The sequence below is a fragment of the Eschrichtius robustus genome, chromosome 3, assembly GCF_028021215.1.
Source record: "Eschrichtius robustus isolate mEscRob2 chromosome 3, mEscRob2.pri, whole genome shotgun sequence".
Taxonomy (NCBI): domain Eukaryota; kingdom Metazoa; phylum Chordata; class Mammalia; order Artiodactyla; family Eschrichtiidae; genus Eschrichtius; species Eschrichtius robustus.
This window is the reverse complement of record NC_090826.1, coordinates 151,151,157-151,175,174: the sequence shown is the minus strand read 5'-3', so window position 1 is coordinate 151,175,174 and position 24,018 is coordinate 151,151,157. Positions and strand designations below refer to the sequence as shown.

General features: G+C 46.8%; 1 protein-coding gene across 3 annotated transcripts in view; it reads right to left on the bottom strand.

Moving 5' to 3' along the window:
* IRF6 (interferon regulatory factor 6) overlaps nucleotides 1-24,018 on the bottom strand; it is a 31,369-nt gene extending 7,351 nt beyond the window's left edge. The window contains exons 1-3 of one of the 3 annotated variants that reach the window (XM_068541500.1): nucleotides 23,946-24,018; nucleotides 4,171-4,254; nucleotides 3,449-3,625 (exon numbers count right to left, since the gene is read on the bottom strand). In XM_068541500.1, coding sequence (XP_068397601.1) covers nucleotides 3,449-3,622 — 174 coding nt within the window. In that variant the 5' untranslated portion in view covers nucleotides 3,623-3,625; nucleotides 4,171-4,254; nucleotides 23,946-24,018. Of the gene's footprint in view, nucleotides 1-3,448; nucleotides 3,626-4,170; nucleotides 4,255-8,078; nucleotides 8,339-23,945 lie in introns of those variants that run through there. The other 2 variants (XM_068541497.1, XM_068541499.1) reach the window with 2 other exon arrangements.

Here is a 24,018-nt window from a genome sequence, read left to right as displayed (position 1 = left end):
CTGGGGACCAGGCAAGGCAGGGCCTGAGGGAAATGAAGCCAAATGCAAATACAATCTTTTAAAAAGAGGAGTCTCATCTCAAGTGCTTGTGCCAGCATCACCTGTCAAGACTACAATGGCCATAATGAAGGGTTGAAAATAAAGAAAAATCTGGAACAAATATACACCAAAATACTAATGGTAACTTTTGGATAGCAGGATTTCAGGTAATTTTGTTTTGTTTTGTTTTGTTTTACTTATTTGTTTTTGACATGAATTGCTTATATAATAAGAAGAGAAAGGGAGATGGCGTATGATATGAAGAATTTAGGCTCGCTGTTTGTTCCCTCTCCCTTCAGTCTTCAACCTGATGCACAAATAACTGTTGAAACCAAGTACCTTTAGGAGTAGCAGCCCATAGGAGGGCAGGAAGCACGCTCTGGGGGTTCAGCTTGCCTCAGTGGGAGGCTGAGGGCCTCAAGTCCTAATAAACTCAAACCGCCTGCCTTTCCCTACTTCCTCAAACTCCCACACTGGGAACATTTTGCTGGGAACACCAGTGGCTGGTGGCCTGGGCCAAAACCAGTGTGGCCCCGCCTCTCTGGTTTTCAATTTCCAGGTCTAACAGGCATTTCTGTGTCTGTTCACGGGATTATCAGCCCTCCCCCACTGTTAACGTATCTCAGATGTCTACACTTTCTTCAGGGGTGTGACGTATGTGCTGGTGCAGAAAAGGGGGATGTCTTTTGCAGAGGACTCAAGATCAGGAAGCACACGGCAGCTTGTTCAAGTGGAGAGGGCATATCGCTTGTCCAGTCCCAACTCCTCGCCTCCGCTCCTGAACGTAGACTGCTTCCTCAAGCCGAAGTGGAATTTTTCCGGCCCCATCCTTTGAGCTCTCTGGTCTCCCTCAGTCAATCCCTGCAGAGCCTCACAATCATGAGGAAGCTTCTCCCAATAGCCAATCTAAATCCTTCTCCTCCAATTCACTCATTTCTTCTTACCATCTTCTCAGACCTGGGGGCTCCTCCACTTGATGTGCAGTATGGAATGAAGCAGTTTGACAAAGCTGCTGCCCTTGGGCACTCAGCAGGCGCCATTCCATCCAACCCCCTGTAGGGGATTTCAACCTCACCCCAGTGAGTCCCTAGTGTCGGAGAGGCACATCTCCAGTTGCACCTGGCAGTACCTGGCTGCTGCCTCCTCACGTTTTCCCCTCTCTTTGTTTGATCCTCCGTGCCCACTCCCCCTCTGGCCCCATCCAGCTGGCTTGGGCTGTGCTGACTTTGGCACAGGTCTGCAAAATTTCTGTGGCTCCCTGAATCCCTGCCCCTCCACAGAGAGCAGCCAGACTAACTCAGAACCACAGCCCCAGACATCCTACTCACAACACAGCCATTCCCCAGGGCCCACTCAGATGATGCAGAGAACCTGGCTGATGCAGCAGAGGGTGGTACCCACCACATGACAATCGTTGTGCTTTATAAACATCCCTTATTCAAACCCATTCTGAGTCTTGCTTCTGAGATTCTGGTCACTGGGCAGGTCCCTATTTCTCTTCCTAAAATGGACACAGTCTCTGCATTTTTATGGCAATTTACGAGTCCCTTCCCATACACTGATTTCACTCAATTCTCACAACAATCCTGTGAGGCAGGCAAGACTGGTTTTATCCCCATTTTACTGAAGGGGAAGCTAAAGCCCAAAGAGATTATGTGACTTGTCCAAGACCGCACATGCAAGTGATGGTAGTAGGATCTGAAGCCAGGTCTTCCAGCTCCTGGTCAGAAGGGGCCGTCTGATAATGGGGGAGCTGATAAGCCTGGGTTCAAACCCTAACCCCACCACTTATTGGCTATGTGACTTGGGCAAGTTACATAGCCCCTCTGAGACTCAGCTTTTGCATCTATAACATGAGGGTGCCGCCCCCCTTACAGTGTTGTCGAGAAGCAAATGAGATAACGGACCTAGGGTATGGAACAGGCACCCATTTAATGCTAGTCATCACCGCCCACACCCCATATCCTGCCAAAGGCCTGTCAGAGCGTGGGATCTGTGAAAGCACCCTCACTCTTCTCCTGACACCCAGGCCCTCCCTAGCATTCTGCAAACAGATACACAGATATCAGTAAGACAAAGCAGCTTCCCACAGCCAATTTTCCCTCAAGCCCTAAGCATACAGAACATTCTCACGAGTGGAGCTTTCAGGAACCAGTCTCCTCCCCCATGGCCAGCCACCACCAGGCACTTCAACAGCAAGTCCAGTTTCAGACCAAGGCCACAGCCAGAGGCCAGCTGGGCCAGGGCAGGCCCATCCCCCTCTGATGCCAGCTCCAATAACTGGTGCTGATTTATAGATGTTTTCCTTACCACTTTCATATCATTATTTAATTTTTACATTAAAAGCATTCATTTACTTTCTAAGTATTCACAGGCCAATTTTTTCTCCACCTCTCACCTCTACACCCAATATAACTGAGTTGGGTGGGAAACAACTCTAGTTGGCTCTCCTTTGAGGTATGAGTCCACCTTTCCTGGCCCAGTCTCAGCAAGAACCTGGAGCATCAATCTTGAGAGGCTCAGGGTAGGGACTGGATTTCACTTCTGACTTCCAGCTTACAGTCAGGGAAGAAATGGGGAAACTCGTTTCTCTGTGTCTTGGGAGTGCAGGAACTAAAGCTACTCATGAGATGGAAGACTGACCAGCACAGAGAAGTTGGTCTGGAGCAGAGGCATGGGCTCCGGAGTTACAAACCACATAATACCCCTACCCACAATGAGCTTCCCACCTACTTCTGTCTTAGACTTTGGTTTCCCTTACATTTTATGAAATGCCATGTGATTCAATCTTATTTTCAGTGAAGCAAAATAACTCTCACATCAGAGCTACTCCTCAGTTAAGAAAACATGTTTGTAGAATAAAAACCTGTAATTAAATCGCCTTTCATTTTTAAGCGGAGGTTATGGATGGGGCAAAATGTTTTAACATCAAAAGAAAAACTTGCAAAGGGCCCTCGACACCCATGCTACAGGCTGTTAGGAGCCTGCTAACGCTCAGTAGTTCTGCCCTGATCTGGACGGCCATTCCCGGGCCAGAGCAAGAGCCCTGAGCAAATGAAGGGTTGATTGCTGGCTGACCCTCGGGAGCTCTAGAACAACCACAGCATACACGCACTTACAGGAGTTTAGCCGATCACACCTGGGATCCCTTGGGACATGAGTTGAGTAGCTTTGACCAATGGGAAAGAATAAATGGCCTCAACCATAACAGACATGCCCCAACAAGAGAAATTACTATGCCTGCTAAGTTTGCCCCCGCCCCCCCATCATAAACATTCTCTTTGTTGCATCAGCATTTTGGATCTAGTACCTTCTTCAAGCCAAAATTGAAAACAGAAGAACAAGAAACCAGAAAGGTCTGAGAGAACTGGAAAACACTTCAAGTCAGATGGTGAAAGAAGACCTTTACCTTGAAAATGGTATTTTCCTCCTCCTGTTGGGGGCTATGCCGGGTGGCATGTTTCCAGGGAATCTGGAAGCGTTTGGAGTCCCTATGTAGCCAGATGAGCCCAGGATACAGGCCACTATCCACTTGGGCCACCAACCAGGGCTTCAGCCGAACTCTGCGGGGGTGGAGAGCCATGATCTGGGTTGGGGGGAGGGGGAAGAAATGGGGAGAGGAGAATTAGGCCAGCCCCTGGGAAAAGTTCCCAGCCACTGTTCCCATATGATAGAGCTACAGTTTCATTAGATTACGGCAAAGAAACTAAATATGGGAATAAACTGTGCCAGGTGGGGAAGAAAAGAAAAGAGGGTAAAAGGTTCTTTTGATTCTTATTCCAAAGCCATTTATTTTTCATACTCTAGCCAAATCAGACTTATCAGGTAAGTAGATCACATTTCTTCTATTTAAATCCTGAGGCAGAAAAATAAAAAGATGATGTCATCCCTGCTGGAAAACAGTCCTTCCACAAGTACCAAGGGAAGAGGAGAGAAACTGTTCTTTTCAATCTCGTCTCGGGAGAAGGAAGAAAAAAGTTATGGAAACAGCAGGTATATAGGCAAGAACTTGAAGCATACTCTCTTTTTAGACAACTAAGGTGAATGGGAATATTTTAGTAAGAAATGACAGCATTGTGATGAGAGAGAAGTAGGCGAGGGATGGTCCCTGGTTCCAAAGTCCTCACTTACATAGATGAGCAGGCAGTTGTATCCACAGGGATCTGAGAGCTGGGCCTCAAGTCAGTTTTCCTTTCTCTGGGCCACCCAAAGGTTCTGCACCAAAAAAAAAAAAAATGCAGGGGTGGGTGGTCTGAGCTGGTTATCCCCACCAACAATCCAGTGTCTAGGAGAAGGCTTGGGAGCACTGGAGACAAAGTGTAAGAACCCTGCCCTGTCCCTGAGTCTGGTAAAGCTAAGATGCCCTAGAATGATCAAATACCACAGTTCCTAACCCTAGAGTACTAAAACCAGTCATAAGACAAGCTCTGTACTGCTAGGATAGCCTCCTCACCTGGGCCTGTTTACCTCCCCACAGAGGCTGAATTGAACTGATTGGTTGCAGGAGCCAGTCTGGGTAAAGTCTGCAATTGATTCTCATAAAGGGCATAGCGTTAGCAGATAACATTCGGTGGCAGCAGCCAGCACTCACAGCGGGAAACAAAGGCCTGCCCAGATTGGGTGCCTAAAGGAAAAAGCAGTTACCGGAGAAGTGTCTGCCTGGGGTGTTGTGTTTAGATTTTTTGGCGTTCTCATTTCTCTTTGTTTTTACTTCATGTGAGAAAGACAAGCCTGCAAAAGAACGTTCATTCAACAAATATTTGTCCGTCAGCTGCTGTGTGACAAGGGCGACATTTGTTACTAAACACAATGTTCTCATCAGACTCCCTGAAGAAATCCACATTGGAATTGCTCAAACATCCAATGACCTGAGAAAAGGAAGATAAATAAGTCACCTTCCCACCCAGAAAGATTCCCACCTGGATCACGGTTCAGAAACCAAACCAGCTGAGTCAGCCGAAGGCTCCCCCTTGGAGGAGCTTAGCTTAAGGGGTGGGTCCTAAGGCCACTTCTCTCCCCAGCCAGGCTCCCAACAAACGGGAAAACTCAAACCCAGCTCAGTCACTGGCACTTTAAGAGCAAGGCAGGACCTGCTCTCACCTGAGCCTTCTGACCCAATTACCGAGTTCTGCAACTGAAACCTTCCCCCCTGGGAGCAGCTCACAGTGGGCAGGTGAGGTGGCACTCGGTATTCAAGTGCCCCCCACCCCCATGTTCTTGGCCTTGGTGTAGGTTGCTCTGTAGGACAGCAAAGTCAAGCTATCAAACCATGGAGAACATTTACCTTATAAGGAGGAGGGAATGCATATTCTCCCCAGGGCAAGTTCTAGCCTTCTCTTCCTCAGTCCTGGCCTGCGGGAAGGGGGATGGGGTAAAGGAAGAACAAAGAGAACAGGGAAATGGGCAGCAAACTGGTCCACCTAGTGAGGGGCTTTTGAGAATTTCTGTTGCAATATTGGTCAGTCTTGTGTCGAGGCCTGGCAGACACGTGAAATCCACCTCTTGACAGATCATGGGCTTTGAAGAACAGGGCTTATCCTAGTTGATCCACAGCACATCAAAAAAAATTAAGGCAACCAGGCCAACACGAGGAACTGCAGAGTGATGGGGAGGGAGAGGCAGCCACCCTTAGAGGTCGATGACGAAGATCTAGAGCCCTGTGTTCTCAGCATTCCCCCAAGATGGCAGTACACAGGAGCAACGCTGCCCCAGCCTCCTCCTCCTCCTCCATGCCCCACCTCCATCACAGCTAACCCTCTCCACCTTCTGAAAGTCGACCAAGATCTCCTCCACCTGCCACCCAGTACCTTAGACGATAAGAACAGGCAGAGAGGGAAAATTTGGAAGCAACCAAAATCACAGAGAAAAATATCTAATTAGACATTCATAGGCTGCAATATCAAGTAGCCATTAACATCGAGGCATCTGAAGAATTTTTACTGGATTTGGGAAAATGTTTAAATATGTACTTAAGGGGGGAAAAGGCATCATACAATATTGACTGTATAGTAGTCTCTCCATCTTGTAACATAACATGCACTTGTGTACATAAGCACAGAGAATTTTTAAAAGGGAAAGAAATAACACATCGATGCAACAAGACGTTCTTAGTGGTTACCTGGTGATAGGACTGTGGGTGAATTTTATACGTGCCTAAGTACTTTTATATACGATTCACATTTTCCTACAATGACATGTTTCGATTCACAATTTAAAAACAAAACACTACAAGTAGTATTTTTTTTAACCACAGGAAGCTAAGACACTTCTTGGCCACTGGGAGATATAAAAGATGATGGCCTTCAGCTAATGAAACCATGGTAACAACAATCCTCTCTATCTACACAGGCTTAACAGTTTTTACATGCGCTTTTATTTACAGTGTCTGATTTCATCCTCATAATGAAATTATCATCCCCATTGTTATCATCCCCATTTTACAGCTGGGTTAACTGAGGCACAGCAAAGTGTTTTATCTGGGGCCTGGACCCAACACTTCTGAGTCAGAGTGTGCTGTACCATTTCCTGCCACTGCACCCAGCCTTCTAAGTCCCTCCCTTCTTCTATACACCAAGAAAGTAAATGAAAAACATCAACAAAGATCCAAGCAGCACGGAGGGCCAACGAAGTGGTTAGGGAGGAGACTGCATGACACCCACCCTTAAACACACCTAAACCAGAGTTCTCTTTCAGAACACTATCAAGACCCAAATCCCAATGCCCACAGAACAAGCTTAGCCTAGTTTAACTCAGCTCTGGTATCTCTAGCTGCCACCACAGCAAAATTCAAGGCCTGTGTCTCCAACAGGTATTCAACTAGCCAAAGAACAAAGATCTAACCCATCCACTCCCCTCATACTGGGCACTGAGCAGGGACACTATTAACCTCGCCAAGGCATAAACCATCCTCTCTCACACCCCCATTCCAGGGAACAGGTCCCCTACAAACACCCATACTGCCACCTCTGCAGCCCGTGCCCAGACTAGTTTCCAGGAACACGGCCACCCCAAAGCCAAGATTCAGTCGTCAATGGTTTTGCTCAGAGTAAAACACACACCCTCATTTCTTGCAGACAGGCCTCAGTAGTGGTCCTGCTTTTTCCCTTCCTCCTGGAGAGACCTGAAATGCCATCTTCCAAGTTCCCCAGTCTTTCCTCCATTTAGTTTAGCCCTGTTCAGGGGTAAATTCTGGGCCTCTAGCCATAATTCCCACGCCCTGCCTCCCTGCTTGATTGAAGTTGGGGGCTGGAGAGAGGGAGCTACAGGGTACAGGTGCTGCTGTCACGCATTATACAAACATCGAAAACTACTCTCCTGGGTCAGCACCAGCCTTCACCAACCCCTACTCAAACGCCTTCTTCCTCTCCCTTCCCTGGCTTCCACTTTTGACATCCACCAAGAGAGCAGGGTTGGGGTAGGGATGACCCCTTTACCACACAGCAGGCTCCCTGTAAACAGTGGCACCCTGGGCCTGCTTTCCAGTCAGGCCTGGAAGACATTCCCCACTTCTCTATACCAGCCCTCCAGCCGTTTCAGGCGAAGAGGGCCTCACCCCCAGAGCAACCACGCCCGGCGCCACCCTCGCCAGCACGTATCTTAGCTACTTGGAAATTCACGGGTGTCTCTCAGGCCCAGGGCAGGGGCCTGACGGTGCTAAACAAATCCCAGGAGAGGAAACAAACTGGCTAAAGTGACTGGCCGCCCCGACGCGCAATTTCCCAAAACACCCACCAAAATCAAGGGCCGGCCGGCCTGGGAAATTCCCTCTTCGGGATCCAGGGGCCTGCGGAGCAGTGAGCTGGGAGGACCAGCGTGGTGCAGGAGCCTTAGCGCTCCCCGACGGTTGGTGGGTAGGGGCCCGAGACCCGCACACTCCAGTTGGGCGGGAGGGAAAGGGAGTCGACAGAAGTAGGGGGTCGGTAAGGGCCCAGCGCCCCCGGGCTAGGACCGCCCGAAAGCTACCTGAAGCAGAGCGATGGGCACCCAGCCCTGGAGGGTATCCCCAAACAAAAAGATGTCCTTAAGCAAGCTTTCCTCACCCCCACAAACTCTAGAGGGGACGCTTCTTCACCGGCGGGCGTGTCCTCCCTCCCTCAAGCGAGGCTCCAGACGTTGGCGTCCCCACCTTTCTTCAATCCGGCTGCCAGAAGCGAACGTCCCTCCGAACCAAGTCCCCAGTCAGGATCACCCGTCGCCACTGCTCTCCTCGGCCGGTTGGGCAAGCAACACCTGGCTCTGCGCAGGTAGGGACTGCAGGCTCCGCTCCCAGTCCCACACCGGCCCTCACCTTCCCCGCCCAGGTGAGCCAAGCTCACGTCAGCGCCTCGCCTCGGGACGCCGCGGACCCATATGCCGTCTGGCCACGCCTCCCAGGTGTGGCCACACCCCCCTGCGTTCAGGATTGGCGGGTTTCGAGAAATATGATACTCTGCGTTCCTGGGCGGCCCAGCCCCGCCCAGCCCTTTCCCCACCGCCCTCCCCCGCTTCTAATCCGGGCTGAGAAAATTCCGGGACTGGGGTCTAGATCTGACCCCTTGGGGCTGGTGGTCTTCTGAACTGGAAGCGACTGGGAGGAAAAATAAATCGAAAAGATTTAGATCTAAGTCGAGAAGGTGCCTCCCTTCCTTCATGTCCCATAATCACCCTGCGGTATGGAGACGGTTAACTACAAATAAGGATTTAGAGATTCTGGGTTGGCCCTAATACCTGTGGGCCTGTATAAGTGGAGTGGGGTATGGGGAAGGGACTCAGGACACTTGGTCCCTTCTGAGGGAAGCCCTGTGGCTTCCAGGGCAGGAATTCTGCCTTCACTCTGCCTTTTACCCCTATGACCCTGAGTGAGTTGCTTAGCTGCTCAGTTTCAGTTTCCTCATCTATTTTATGAGAGTAATAGTCCTGCCTTTTCCAAATACTATCAGGTAATGATTAAAAGCATGGCCTCTGGAGCCAACTACTGAGATTCAAATCCAACTCCATCAGTTACTACAGACTTGGGCAAGTTTTTTAAGCTGTCAGGGCCTCAGTTTCTTATCTGTAGATGGACGTAAATAATAGTACCCACCTCAAAGGGGTGTTGTGGGCATTCAAAAAATTACTTCATATAAAGTGCTTGGAACGGTATTTGGCACTTTCCAAGTGCAGTATAAATACCATTTTTATTGGTGTGAGGATAAAAAGTACCATATTGGCATTGCCTCATGGAATAAACAGACATCTATATTACCTGAAATTCAAGGCCTGTATGTCCCTTAACAGGTGCTTGATAAAAGTTCCCTCACCTTTCCCACTGCAGAGAACTCCAGTGCATGTAAAGTGCATGCTTAAGTGAGCTGTGTACTAGCACATGAGATGTGGAAGCACTAGGCTGTCACAGGTAAGAAGGGCCATAAGCAGGGTACTTAGGTTTTGGAGTTTAAAGCAATGAATGAGAGACCGTGATGGAGTAGTGTTATGACTGAATTGTGCCCCCCCCCCAAATTCAGATGTTGAGGTCCTATAACCTGCAGTATCTCAGAATGTGATCGTGCTTGGAGATAAAGTCTTCACAGAGGTAAGCAAGTTGAAATGCAGTCATTAGAGTGGGCCCTAATCAAATACGACTGGTGTCATTCTAAAAAAAGGAAATTTGGACACAGAGACAGATAGGCATTGAAGGAAGATGATGTGAAGAGATGCAGCCATCTGCAAGCCAAGGAGAGAAGCCTGGGACAGATCCTTCCCTCACTCAAAGTCCTCAGAAGGAACCAACCTTACAGACACCTTGATTTTGGACTTCTAGCCTCCAGTACTGTGAGACAATAAATTTCTGTTGTTTAAGCCACCCAGTCTGTGCTTTTTTGCAGTAGCCCTAGCAAACTAATACAGATGGGTTGGAGAGCTCCAGATTGGTAATACTGTGGACTTGATTCCTCGTCCCAATTCAGCCTAGGGACATAGCCAGCAAAGGCCTGGGAAGGCAGCAAGGCCCAGATCCTGACTCAGGCAGCCTCTGTCTCAGTCACTGCTTGTGGCCGCTCTTCCCTTCACTTAGGGGAAGGGAAGGGCTATCTCGTCAGCACAGCCAGCCTATTACTGCTGATGAGCTCACGGGACAAGCCATATCTTCCATCTGGCCCAGGGCTGGGCTCCTGAGACCAAGCAAACAGTCCACTGCAGGTGTGTGTGATGGAGGAAGACCACCAGGAGAGTGTCATTTGAGGGGAGCCAAAAGCCCAATGGCATACAAGTATGAGTGCACACACGGACATTCACTTTTCCAGTAGCTGAAATTACCATAACTAAGGTGATTTCTTAGTGATCTTCTTTGGAAGACACATTTTTTTTTTTCTTCTGCTCTGTGTAGCTTGTGGAATCTTAGTTCCCTGACCAGGGATTGAACCCCGGGGACACAGCAGTGAAGGCTCCAAGTCCTAACCACTTGACCGCCAGGGAATTCCCTGGAAGACACATATTTTAGAATCAGAAAATTTGAGCTGGGAGGGCCCTTCAAATCCTCTAGTCTAGGGATGAAACTGGCTTAGAGATGTTTGTTTGACTCTCACGTTTTTTGGTTTTTTAAATTTTTTTTATTTTTTGGCTACATTGGGTCCTCGTTGCTGCGCATGGGCTTTCTCTAGTTGCGGCAAGCGGGGGCTACTCTTCGTTGCGGTGTATGGGCTTCTCATTGCGGTGGCTTCTCTTGTTGCAGAGCACAGGCTCTAGGCGCACGGGCTTCAGTAGTTGCAGCACACAGGCTCAGTAGTTGCAGCACGTGGGCTCAGTTGTTGTGGTGCACGGGCTTAGTTGCTCCACGGCATGTGGGATCTTCCTGGACCAGGGCTCGAACCCCTGTCCCCTGCATTGGCAGGAGGCTTCTCAACCACTGTGCCACCAGGGAAGTCCCCCACACAGTTTTTTAAACATTGGGAGATTTCACATAAACATCCAGATCCTTAGCATCTCTTGAAGAGTCAAATGCTCTGGACAGCCTAGGTCAGCATTTCCAACAGGCAACAGCTGCCCATTTAGAGGGAGTCTACAGTTAGCAGTCAGGACAACCCCATCATATTGGATTCATTCATTTACTTTAATTGCCCGATTCTGTAGGCATATGAGTTTGCAACCTCTAGTCCAAATATCTCTTTTTTAAAGGTGAGAAAACTGAGGCCCAGGGAGGTCAAGTGATTTGCTTAAGGTCACATAGCAAATTAGCCACAAAGCCAAGACTAGAACCCAAGCCCAGAGCTCTTCCCGCTTGGACCCTGTTCAGCACCCCAGCCAGAGTCTATTCTGACTGTGCTGCACTGGTTGTTAATTTTTTTTTTTAAAGTTACCCATGCATCTAGACACGGTCGATACTATGGTGAACAACTCTTGTGTCACTCTACTGAAGAATCAATGAAAGGGAATAAAGCAGGAGGAATTAAGGTAGAGATCAGGAGGAAATTCCTGGCTCTTCAGATGATGAGAGCTGGCAATAGGCCACCCTGAAGTCTCCTTTGCTTGAGACATACCTCATCTGCTTGGTCTGAGGAATAAGAACATCTTGTGAGCCCCTGCAAGGGCTCTAGAGGAATCAATTCTTCTATGTTCTCAAAAGAGCTCTCATGGGATTCAGACATCCCCAGTGTGGCTTAAGCCTGCAGTGTTCCCAGCATTTTGCCCTATGTCCCTGCTCAGGTGAGGCATTACTGAGTCACTCGTGAGTCTGAGTTTCAGGCAGTGGGATGTACGTTTGAGCACAGAGGCCGTGATTCACAACTACAGGGAATCAGGGAATTTCCCTCTCTGGCTCCCAGGCAACTCTTACCTGGTGAGGAGGGGTCTTTTTCACCACCCTGTGGCTTTAGCCTCTGCAATATCAAACATATGACAATAAAGCCCAAATCCCAAAGCCCAAAGCCCAAATGTGAACCAAATCCCACCCTCTTCTTGGCAGAGTAGAGGGCATGGCAACTGGAATCTTTCCCAATGGCTCGGTACAGTGGAGAGTGTTCCTGGAATCAGTGACAGCAAATAACCTCAGACTGGGCTGCATGTCAGTGGAGCTGCTGAAGAAAGTGTAGGGACTTCAAGCTAAACAATCCAATTCTGTGCTCTCTCAGAGGAACTCAGACCCCAGCCAGCCTCTGAAAGGCAATTCTGGAACCCATCAGGTCTACCCCAAGTCCTTTCTACGCCCTGGTTTATCTCTGGCTCCATCAAGTGTTTCAAGGTACTGGGGCTACAGATGGGCCTAACACATTGCCTGAACAACAACCTAAATTGTAGTGCACATTGGTGTTGCCCTTTCCTCTGTCCCCTTACCCTCCATAGACTGCATCCCAGAATGCAATCTAAATCCTAGAATCACGGAGATTTCTGCAACAGAAGCTGCAGCAGAAATCCATAAATGAATCTGACTTTCCAACCCAGACAATGAAACAGACTTTGGCTTGGGACTTTAGGAGAATTCTCCACTAAAGTGTTCAGAATTATTTGTTTCTGACTCTCTTCTTATCCTTGGACCAAGCTGAGCATTGGTAAGTGTTCTCAGAGAAGCAGCTTTCTTTATTCCAAACTTGGATCTGTATAAGAGGAGGAGGAGGAAAAAGAAGGCTCAGGGGCTTCCCTGGTGGCGCAGTGGTTGAGAATCTGCCTGCCAATGCAGGGGACACGGGTTCGAGCCCTGGTCTGGGAAGATCCCACATGCCGCGGAGCAACTAGGCCCGTGAGCCACAATTGCTGAGCCTGCGCATCTGGCGCCTGTGCTCCGCAACAAGAGAGGCTGCGACAGTAAGAGGCCCGCGCAGCGCGATGAAGAGTGGCCCCCGCTTGCCGCAACTAGAGAAAGCCCTCGCAGAGAAACGAAGACCCAACACAGCCATAAATAAATAAATGAAAAAAAAAAAAAAAAAAGACAAAACATTGCCTATGGGAGTTAAAACATTAATTATTAAAAAAAAAAAAAAAAGAAGGCTCAGTAACTCCCTTGGAAGTACGCTGCCCACCTGGGGCCCTCCCTCCAAACTTCTTCCCTTCAGCGCCAATCTAACAGTCCACTTCCATCTCCCCTGGCAAAGAAAGTTGTCACTGGACCTGCAGATAAAAGAGCCAAACAAGAAGTTACAAGTACCATGAACGTGAGGGTTCATAGTCCTGATTTCAAATATGTTTCCCTGTTGGGACAGAGCAGTGTCCTGATTTTGACTTTGGTCAGCACCAAACTACCTATCCTGTGATTATCTATGGCTATGAAATGAGATCGTGGATATGAAAGCTCTCTGAAATTGGACAAGTGCTGTGTGGATGGGAGGGCTTCTCACTGCTATTTTCTGCTTTTTGTTTCCTCCTGTAAATCATTCTCTCCAGGCCTCAGTCAAGTCCTTGAGGGCAGCAAGGCACAGGCCAGACAGGAACTCCTGTAAGTCAGGAGCTCCTGGCACAGGGCTAGGGGCAGGGTGATCTCCATGAACAGTGGAGAATGTGTTGACTTCAGAAAAATGAGTTATCTGGGGATACAGGATCATTGGGGGTCAGTGAGATGAAAAACTGGACTTCTGTTCAATAAGACTGACTGACCAAATGTGTTTTATCTTGTCTCCCTCCCCAGGCCATTCCAGTAAAATGACAAGGAAGGAATAAAAAAAAAAGATATTAACCCACGAGGTTAAGAGAGGACAAAAGCACAGGCGGGGAGATAAGATGGATGAAAGATTTCAACAGAAAATATTAGGAGATGAAATATTACATCAACAAAAATAAGGAGTGGGGAGGGCTGATATTTTGATTTTAAAGCTTTCAGTACTACTTAATTTTTAAAGCAGATATATATAAAATTTAAGAAAAATATTATTATCTGTATTTTTTTTTAAAGGAAGAAGAAAGAGCACCTGGGAATCAGGAGAGACCTGGGTGTCAGATCTTTCTTTGGTACTTGGTGACAGCAGAGCTTGTCACCGTCGCTGTCTGAGCCTGAGCCCCTTTATCTGAAGGAGCTGAACAAATCCCACAATCACCTTCTAGTTCTAACAATTCGTAGTTCTACAAGTAAATTATAGAGGCAGCACTGACGTCCTCAGAAAAACAACCTGTGCTTTGGAATTAGTCAAAATTTGTCTCAGATTTCCCCTCTTTCAATTCCTAGCTGTGTGAGCTGGCTGGGCCTCAGTTTACTCAACTCATGCATGAGGATACTGCCTATTTCTCAGGACTGACAAAAGGATTAAATGAAATAAGTAAAGCAACAAATAAGTAAAGCAGCAAATGTATGTTTTCTCCACTGCTGCACCTCCCATATTTAGGCAAGGATCTGGCACAGTTCTGGGCACCAGGCATTGGTTTAATTAAAACCTGAAGAGTTCAGAAATGAGTTACTGTATATTTATTCTTGGGGCAGGGAGAATGTGAAGCACCTCATTTCTGTTGATTGTATTAGGGGCAAGGTCCAAGTGTGGATATCAGAGCCTAGTGAATAATTCCTTTGAGGAGATGTAGCTAACTAAAGGGCAGACAAGGGAGGGCATGAACGAGAGGTTCTTTGACCAAGTACCAGCCCCACCTCCACCCCTCCATCCCTCCACCCCTCCACTGTGGGAACTTTCTCTTAACAGAGTCCACATACACCACCTCAACCTAGATTAGCCTCCTATTCCATTACCTATCGTTCTGCAGAAAAGGTAAAGATGGTGTCCACAGGGATTTCCTCCCTCTTGAGTGGCTCTGGACTGGCACACTGATTTTCCACACTATGGGCTGCCTTCCACACTAATTTCTCCACGTCGCTTAAAAGTTTGGTTGTATAGCGTTCAAAAAGGTCATTCGATCTGGATGGTGCTCCTAGACACCTACAGCTCGACCCCCCTCCTCAATTCCCACAGTCTGAATCCCCATTTGTCTGAGTTGAACTGAGGCCTACAAGGTGACTGAATGCCATGGAGGGTTTGCCCAATCCCGGAAGAAAGGGAAGATGTACATACAGATATAAGAGTTCAGTGTTGATCTCGTGTAACCCCTGACCACGAGAACATCCGAGTCAAGATCAAAAAAGATTTATATCTTTTCTAAGACAGACCCAAACCAGAGCCCTGGGTCCATCCCACATGAGACACAAGCATTATTCCTTCATTCATCCTTCAGTAAATATTTATTCAGCGCCTCTTGTATGCCAGACAAAATCCCTGCCCTCATGAAACTTACTGCCTCCTATTGTTTTCTTTTATTCCTACTGAAGCCCTCTGTTTAAACCTTCACATGTGTATCCTTCTACTATTGTGGCCCCATCCTATCCCCTACCCTAATCTATCCTAAGCCTCTTTGTGAGCTCGGATCGGTTTACTCTTCTGGTCAAAAACATTCTGTGATTTCCCAATGTTTATTGAATCGAGAAACTTGATTCACTCATCCGACAAATGTTTATTGTGTATCTACTATGTGTCAGGCTCTGTTCTAGGTGCTGGGGATACAGCAGTGAGCAAGAGAAACAGATAAAAACTTCTGCTCTCATAGTGCTTATATTCTAGTGGGGGAGATAGACAATAACCAAGATAAACAAGTGTGATAAGTAAAGCATGTTAGTTGGTGATAAGTTCTAAGGACAGTAAGGCAACAGGTCAGGAAGTGGAGGGGGCAAGGGAGAAGTAAAATTTTAGATAGACTAACCAGCAAGAAGAAGACATCTAAGTAAAGATCTAAGAAAATGAAGGAGGGAACCCTGGGGATAGCAGAGGGAATATGGGTCCAGAAAGAGAGGCTGGCAAGTGCAAAGGCCCTGAGGTAAGAGCACACTTTAAAGGATGAGCAGGGAGGTCAGAATGAGGCCCAGTGTCTGGCAGAGTGAGGAGAGAGGGGAGACGGTTGGGATGTGAGATCTGAGATCTAATAGCTGCAGCTTTTACTCTGATAGAGATAGGGGGCCACTAGGGGTTTTGAGCAGAAAAGTGACATGGGGTGACTTGTTTTGCAGGATCACTCTGGCTGCTGTGTTTAAAATAAAGAGAAAGGAGAAAACAGCCAAGCAGGGAGATGAGTTGGAAGGCCCCTTGCTGCCCCTCTTCTGTTTGTCCAATCACATCTCTTACTATTCCGCTACCCTGCAGCCCTAACAGACTCTTCTTCTCTGAACACACTTTGCAGCTGCTGACCTATCATCCTTGATGAAGTGGCCTCCACTTCGAATAATAATAACAACTGGAATAATAGCTGCTACTTATCCAGCATCAATAATTCCATTCAATTTTTTAAAAAGTATTGTCTAATTTCACTTACAGACATTATTTCATTTAATGTTTATATTTTGTCCCCACTTATTGGGAAAGCTGAGGCTTTTTACAAGTTGCCACCAATTGGAAGGTCCCTGGGCCCAACCATAAGCTAAAGAACAATTGATTCCCCTTTGGTCTCAAGTGGACCATTTGCATCTTTGAGGGTCTCCAGACCATGTGACTCTCTGGGCATTTCCTCACAGGAAGCCTGCACAAAGAAAGAGGGAGATGTTTAAGATGACCCTTAAATGTCAATATTAATTATCTGGATAGAAAAACAGAAGCAAAAGACATTTTAGGCAAAGAAAACAGCGCTGCACAGGTTCAGAGGTACCACATGGGATGGTCAGGAAACTGCAGTTTCTGCTGGTGTGTAGCATTTATAGGGATGCATTACGCAGGAAACAGATCTGGAAGGCCTTGAATGGAATGTCATATCAAAGAGCTAGACTTTCTCCTATTTACAGTGAGGGAACATTGAAGGGTTTTAGGTAAACAAACAAATAAACAAAAATATTGTTTAAGTTTGAACAAGGTAAGAGTGTCTGGGAATGTCGGAGACTGTGTCTACTTGGAAAGCATGCGTTCCTTTTAAAGGAAGCAGCCAGAGTTCTGGCTGATGGTTGCTGTACAGAAAGACAGGCCCAGTTTTGCCACTGGGAAATCTAGATTTTTATATAAAATCTTCCAATTTTTTATATGTTTGCAACAAGTTTTTTAAAAATCTTGATTACGTATAAAATTTTAATTGTATATAAAACCCCCCATAGGATCTGCCCTCTGGGGGCTTCTGCCTGGAGTGTAAGTAAGCTCCAGGAGGACAGGGACTTTGTCTTATTTCCACTGTGCTCTCAGTGCTTGCCACAGAGCCTGGCACACAGTAGGTGTTCAAACATGTTTGCTAAATGTATATGTATGTGTTCGTTATTAGTATTTGTATTGTACGCTTGAGGAAACTGAGGCTCATGGAGGATAATAGATGACACGGGAAGTGGCCACACTCAGGTTCAAGTTCAAATCTCTGAACTTGGAAATAGACAAAATGTCTTGCAAGAGAGATGGATTAAGATAGACTAAGAGTCGAAGAGTAGAAACAGCTCTTTGTCAGACCCTTACACCACCCCCTTATCCCCTATCCAGGATGTGGGGACAGCTCAGATGTCCTGTGTGTGGCTCCACTTGATTTTAACCCCCCTGAGAAACTTCTGATCCCGTTCTCTGGGACTGTTTTCCCTCTCTTATCTTGTTCAGACCTAGGAATCAGAGATGAGGCAGCCCACTCACCACCTGTCCCTCCCCAGCACAGTGACATCTGTAAAACGTTGAGTTGCTAGCAGTAGCAGTTTTTTCTGGGTCTTTCAAATCCAAACAAGGGCCCACCAGATCTTGCTGGCCAGGATCCTGGACGACTAAATCCCTAGGGGTACCAGGTAGCTACAAGGCTTTTTCTGATCTAGTTCACTCTTTTACAAACATTATTAGCAGAGCTGCTCATGGCTGCTGCATACATAGAAATGAAAGGAGGTGGGCTGTACAGTAGAAACTAACACAACATTGTGAAGCAACTATACTCCAATAAAAATTAATTAAAAAGAAAGAAAGAAATGAAAGGAGGTGGGAAAACAATAGAGCCGGTGAAGGGGGATTTGGGGAAATAAAATATCAGTGTTTGAGCCTTCTAAAATCAGAGTCAGGATTTCTGCTAAGATCTACTCAGTTGACATAAAATCAATCCTTCCTTCCTTCCCCTCTTTCTTCCTCTCTTCCTCCCTTCATCAAATCAGACAGTAGTTTAGTCAGTCAAGAAACATTTGTTGTTCAATGTTCAACAGACTCCCATAATTGGCAGGTAATGATCTGAACGATGCCCATGAACTGTGTCACATTTTATTCATATATTCATATACTTTCAATTTATTAAGAGAGGATAAGGAGAGAAGGAAACACTAGCATGTTTTGCCAACTATTACAATTCGCAGGGGAAAGCTGTTGTTCCTCTATACAATTCTGAGAGTAATTTACCAATTTCTGGACTCTTTCCAGAATCTTGTATTTGAAGGCACAGTCACGGCTCAGTGCTCTGCTTTCTGTACCAGAACCCCATGCACTGCATTGCTGGCCAGTCAGTTCATCTTGCACACATTCATTTTCCTTAAATGGATTTATTTTCAAGTCCATTGGGGGATTTTTCTTCAATTTAATCTTTAAAAGAGTCTTATCCAAGGTAAATGGATAAATTACCAGCTGGTAAATGGTGAGTAAGAAGCTGGCCAGGCCCGATCTGCCTACCTCCGTGTCCTTTGCATTAGGTCATGGAGGGGAACCCAAGCTTTGGAATGTTAATCTTGCCCACAGGCCTGAAGTAATATCCCAGGATGTGAATGTGCATGACCATCTGTCTGTCCTGGGGGCGTGAAGAAGGCAAGATGCTCTGTCCTTGACCCTGACTGACTGAACCCAGGGGCTGGATCTGGAGGTTTAGGGGCCTGGGAACCTCTCTCTAAGTGCTTCAGTGTCTGGAGGCCCCAAGAGTTTCGCTGTTTCAGAGCAGGCATGGCCGCCTCCCAGTTGCTATTCTGCGCTGTGGCAAGTGCCAGCTTGTCTTCCCTTCCCGCCCAGCCTGGGAAACCAGAGGCATTTCTAGCTCAGGCCCAGACCCGTCCTGGTGGCCTGGATTCCACCGCCTAGGCAGAAAGCTCATCTCAGCCCAGGGACCATTTCTCCCTGGGTTTTGTCACAGAGGAATTTCTATTCCAGCAGTTCAGGGCGATGGCGGGGGTGGGGGTGGGGGGGGTGGCCACAGGCTTCTTCTCCCTTAAGCTACAGAGTGGTGGGGTGGATATCAGGGTGTAGAGAAGGAAAGAGGGGAGGGAAGGGAGACTTGAGACATTCCATCCCTGAGGTTGTTTCATCCCCAAATCCAAGGCAAATAAGGGAGTTGGGAAAGCTGGATTGTCTGCCCAGCAGCCCAGTCCTGAGTCCCTGAAAGGAGGACTTTCTCGCATTCCCACAGGAGGGTGAGAAAGAGGCTGGGTCTGGGCAGGTCTAGAGAGCACCTGTTCCCTGTGGCCTTGGGGGAACACGCCCAGACTTGCTGAGCTCTCAGGTCGGAGTCTCTGGGTAGGAAGCCCAGCCTCTGATTGCGCAGGGGCTGTGTGTGTGTGTGTGTGTGTGTGTGTGTGTGTGTGTGTGTGTGTGTGTGTGTGTGTGTGTGTGTGCAGCGAATAATTGTTTAGTGCATCCGTGCGCTTTTTGCTTATCTGAAATTCAAATTTAACTGAGTGTCCTGTACCTATCTGGCAACCCCGATATAGGGGGCAGGACTCGGTTGAACTGGACTGAGGCTGACACTCCATCCCCCTGCCTCTCCAATTTCAGGGAGGCAAGGGCCAGTTTCTGGACACATAACCCTGCCTTGACCTGCTCCCCACCCTGAAGCAAGAGAATTCCTTGGGCATTGCCTGTCCCACACAGCTAGGGCCCCTCGGACTTCAGACATCAGTTCTGAAACTCCAGAGACTTTCATGTCAACGGGTAATGCTCCATCCTGGAGTCCCTTTGAAGATGAAAAGCTCTCCTGAGAACTGAAGTGCTCTGTTATTGTAATTAACATAATTAACAGCATTTTTGCTCATAGCCCTGTAGGAAACTGGGGACTTTGCTTTTTGTAAGAAATACCTACCTCACTCTCCCAGGAGATGGCCAACCTCTTCTAATCCAATACGAGGGTAGATGTCCCTGCCAGCCCCGGTCCCTGCTCCTACTACCCTGACTTAGCCTTGTCTTTTTACTTGTTCAGATGGTTTTTCACTACAACAAGGCAGCCGGCTCTCCAGGCACAGTAGCCGCCCTCTCCTGGGAGATGTCTGTGCCTTCTTGATGAATGGTAAAGCCTGGAGTAAAGCCTTTTGGTAAATGGTAAAAAGCCTTCCGTCTGGTCTACCCTAGCTCTGGAACGGACAGAAGGGGTGCCAGCTGCTGCCATCTCACTTCTCAACCTAAATGCCCTGACCACTAGGAGCAAACTCTTCCTTAATGCCAGGAATCAGGTTGTTGCTATGTAGAGTGGCCATGTGGGAGGTATATAAGCATTTCCTTCTGAAGGTAGCTGGTCACACAATGCTAACCAGGGCAGCTAAAGGTCATGCCCAGAGGCCTTGTCCAGAGTCTGTTGTCTTAATTATTTATTTCTAGGAGTGCATCCTTTTGCTTTCCCCACGGAGGTGACCAACTCTTGCACAGGAAGAGCCAGAGCATTTCATTCCCTAAAGGTGTAGCACAGAGATACTCAGCATTACTAATTGGGTTGTGAAAAATTGATGTTTGTGATAGACCAAAGAAGCATGTCTGCCTCTCTCTGGATTCCCAGGGCTCTTAGCAGCTCTCTCTTCTGGGTTTCCTGGCCTACCTACTGTATGATTTTTATCTGGCCTGTTATGTGGTTGTAAAAACTTACAGAAGTGTTCTATATTGTTACTACTGGCAGTGCAAGGCCTCTGTCCAAACTGGCTGAAGGTTCAAGAATTTTAGACAGTTGACTCTGATGACGGCAAATTAGCTAGAGGTTATAAAATTTCCCTGTCACCCCAAATCTGTCTTCAACACCTTGGTATTTGCCCTACCCTAGACTCTCTTAGGAAATCACGAGAAAGAAAATTAGAGTCCTGGACCTCAGTAGAATGCGCTCTCAGGTCTTTATAGCCTGTTCTTCTCCCCACAACATACATATACACACACACACTCATCTGTGAGTGGCAGAGCCAACTCCTCCCCACCCTTCCTATTTCATTCAGTTTAATTTAATAGGAACTTATGCTTAGACAGCAAATGATGCTCAACAACAATAATGGCTCATATTGAGCTTTGTAGATCTAGTCTCTTTGAGATTCAGAGTCACCAGAACATGTCAGATGAACTAGAGGGGCCCTGACAAGGCTCAATGACAGACAGTTATGACAAGGCCACTGAAATGACCTTCACCGTAAGACAGTAGTGACCTAGGGCCTGGAGCCCATCATAGGGGTGAGTTGGTTCTGGGAACGGCATGAGGCTGATGCTGAAGCCTCCTTCCAACCCACCTACCTTGACACTATGGGTGTGCCAAGGGAAATGGCCATGCACCCATCAAGTGAAGAACTCGGACCCTAAAGAGCTATACCACTGGCAGCTAGTGGCATGCCTGAGACTGAGTATAACAAATTGGGGGGAGCTGGGGGAGGGCACAGGGAGGGCTAGGGAGAATGTCTCCTCTTGCCCCCTGGAACACAGCCAGGCTTCAGCAGTGACTGCTGATGAATGTAACCAGGACTGATCCTCTGGACTGGGTCAGTATCATTGAGAGACTTGGCCAAACCAGAGGGAAGACTGAACTCCTTGCTAATCTACTCATTGAGAAACTTGGTGTCTTAGTCCATTTGCGCTGCTATAACAAAATACCATAGACTGGGTGGCTTATAAACAACAGATATTTATTTCTCACAGTTATGGAGGCTGGGAAGTCCAAGAAGATTTGGTGCCTGGTGAAGACCAACTTCTAAGTTCTTAGAAGGCCATCTTCTTGCTGTGTCCTCCCATGGTGGAAGAGATGAGGTTGCTCTCTGGAGTCCTTTTCATAAGGGCACTAATCCCATTCATGAGAGCTCCACCCTCATGACCAAATCACTTTCCAGAGGCCCCAGCTCCTGCTACCATCACATTGGGGGTTAGGATTTCGACATATGAATTTGGCAATGGGGCGCGGGGACACAAATATTCAGTCCATTGTACTCAGTGTCATTGGGATTCCTACTTTAAAAGACACTTGGTCCCTTTAGTTAAAGGCTGAAGTACAGGGACAACTTTGAAGAGCAGTTATTCTTCAAATAATATATACCCTTCATAGGAAATACACCTTAACTATCTTTTCTAAGAGAAAAGGTAGTGTTTTCTTCATTTTTGAATCAGGGCTACACAATTGTCTAATTTTATTTCCTTTTAATGATTCTTCATGGTCTTTTTGTTTTTGGAAGAACAAACACTGGTTCCTGGGTATATTCCTGGCTGGTTGAAGAGAATGTCCTCCTTGGATCCCAGCTGACAATGCTCAACACTTACCCATGCTGCCCTAATCTCTTTTCCTGCCTTGTCCCAGATACATTCACTGTCATCCACCCCAGCCATCAAAGGGACTACAGTTACAGTTACTTTAGGATTGGAGGACACAATGATCCAAACATTCATCTGGCTCCAAAATGCCCTCTTCAGGCAGAGCTGGAGGAGCTCTAAGTCTGCAGAATGAAGGTAGTCCGCCTTCAACACTGACTTACTTACAAGCAGCTTTGCAATCTGCCTTTGTGGAATTTTCAGTGCAAGAATTTTTTTTGTTGTTGTTATGACAAGAAAACAAGTGAGAATTTTTAATTCACAAAGGATGAAAACACAAGACATTGATCTCATTATACATACAATATTACAATAAGCTGATTAGCTGTGGACTATTAAAACATTTAAGACTTCACATACACACAGGTGTACTTTGAAACAAGAAACACAGGACAATTTTAATCTTTGATATGTCATAACTACCAAGAGAAAGAACATCACTGATTTGAGTCTAATTGTTTTCCTGGCATACAATCACTATATAGGCCAGGCCTAAAGCATACTGTATATTGTTAAGGACATCTTTAGGCAAATATAAACATTCTCATTTGGGAGCTTTTTCTCCCTACCCAAAACAATGCTTTCCCATTGCTGTCAAGTAGCTTGGTTTGTTAAACCATGGTTTGTAAACTCATGAAGGACATCTTTAGCTGCAAACTTTATTTCTAAAATTTTTAGTTCTAGCCAGAATAAATGCACAGAGAGGAAAACAAGGAGAAATAAAAACCACAAGAAGATGCTAGAAATCTTCTTCATGAGAAATGTATGGTTCAATATGGGAAAGGCTGACATTCTTGGGGCTTCACTATCTGAACAAGAAAAGCTGCCCCCAAAATGGAAGGTAAATCAGCGCCCAAGGAAAAAGATTAAGATCACTGAAGCCTCCCACACCAGATGTAACAGGCTGGGCAGTTAAGCCTGTGATGGGAGAACCACACTGCGGAGTGATTTGCTAACAGTCAAAAGTGGGAGAACATAGCAGCTGCTGTCAATTTGGGCTAAGAGGCAATTATAGATTCAATTTCATTCAAGATGGTAACTCTTAACTTCATTTTTTAAAATGTAGGACCGTAGTCTATATCCTGAGGATTTTTTCCCCACTTCTTTTCTCCTAAAGAAAAGCATTCTCATAAACTGTCATGTAGGTTAACTGGTGGTGCTCAGAAGAGTCATGAATTTTATGGGCAAAATGGCATGTAAAAGGTGAATGAGAAAAAAAAAGCATCACATTTAAGTCAGGCCATCGCAGGCTGGATTAATCACGCCTCCTCTGTTCTCTCGGTGCATGGCTCATACTTTCATTCAAGAATTTATCATGTTGTGATGTCATGGACAATCATCGGCTTCTAGGACTGCTCCTTCCCTCAGGACTCTGAGCTCCCTGAGGCCAGGGCCTCTGTTTTATTCTTTCTCATAAACTCCCTTGCCACTCAATATATGCCCAGTGTACAGTAATGTGCAATCAGTGATTACTGAACAAGTACCCTCCAGGTCCTATACTAGTTCCAGTGGCATATATGAAGTGTAAACTCATTTTGTACTTACTATGTGATGGAGATTTGAATCCAGATCCAGTTGAATCCAATACCCTCGGTCTTAACCCCTTTGTAAACCTGCC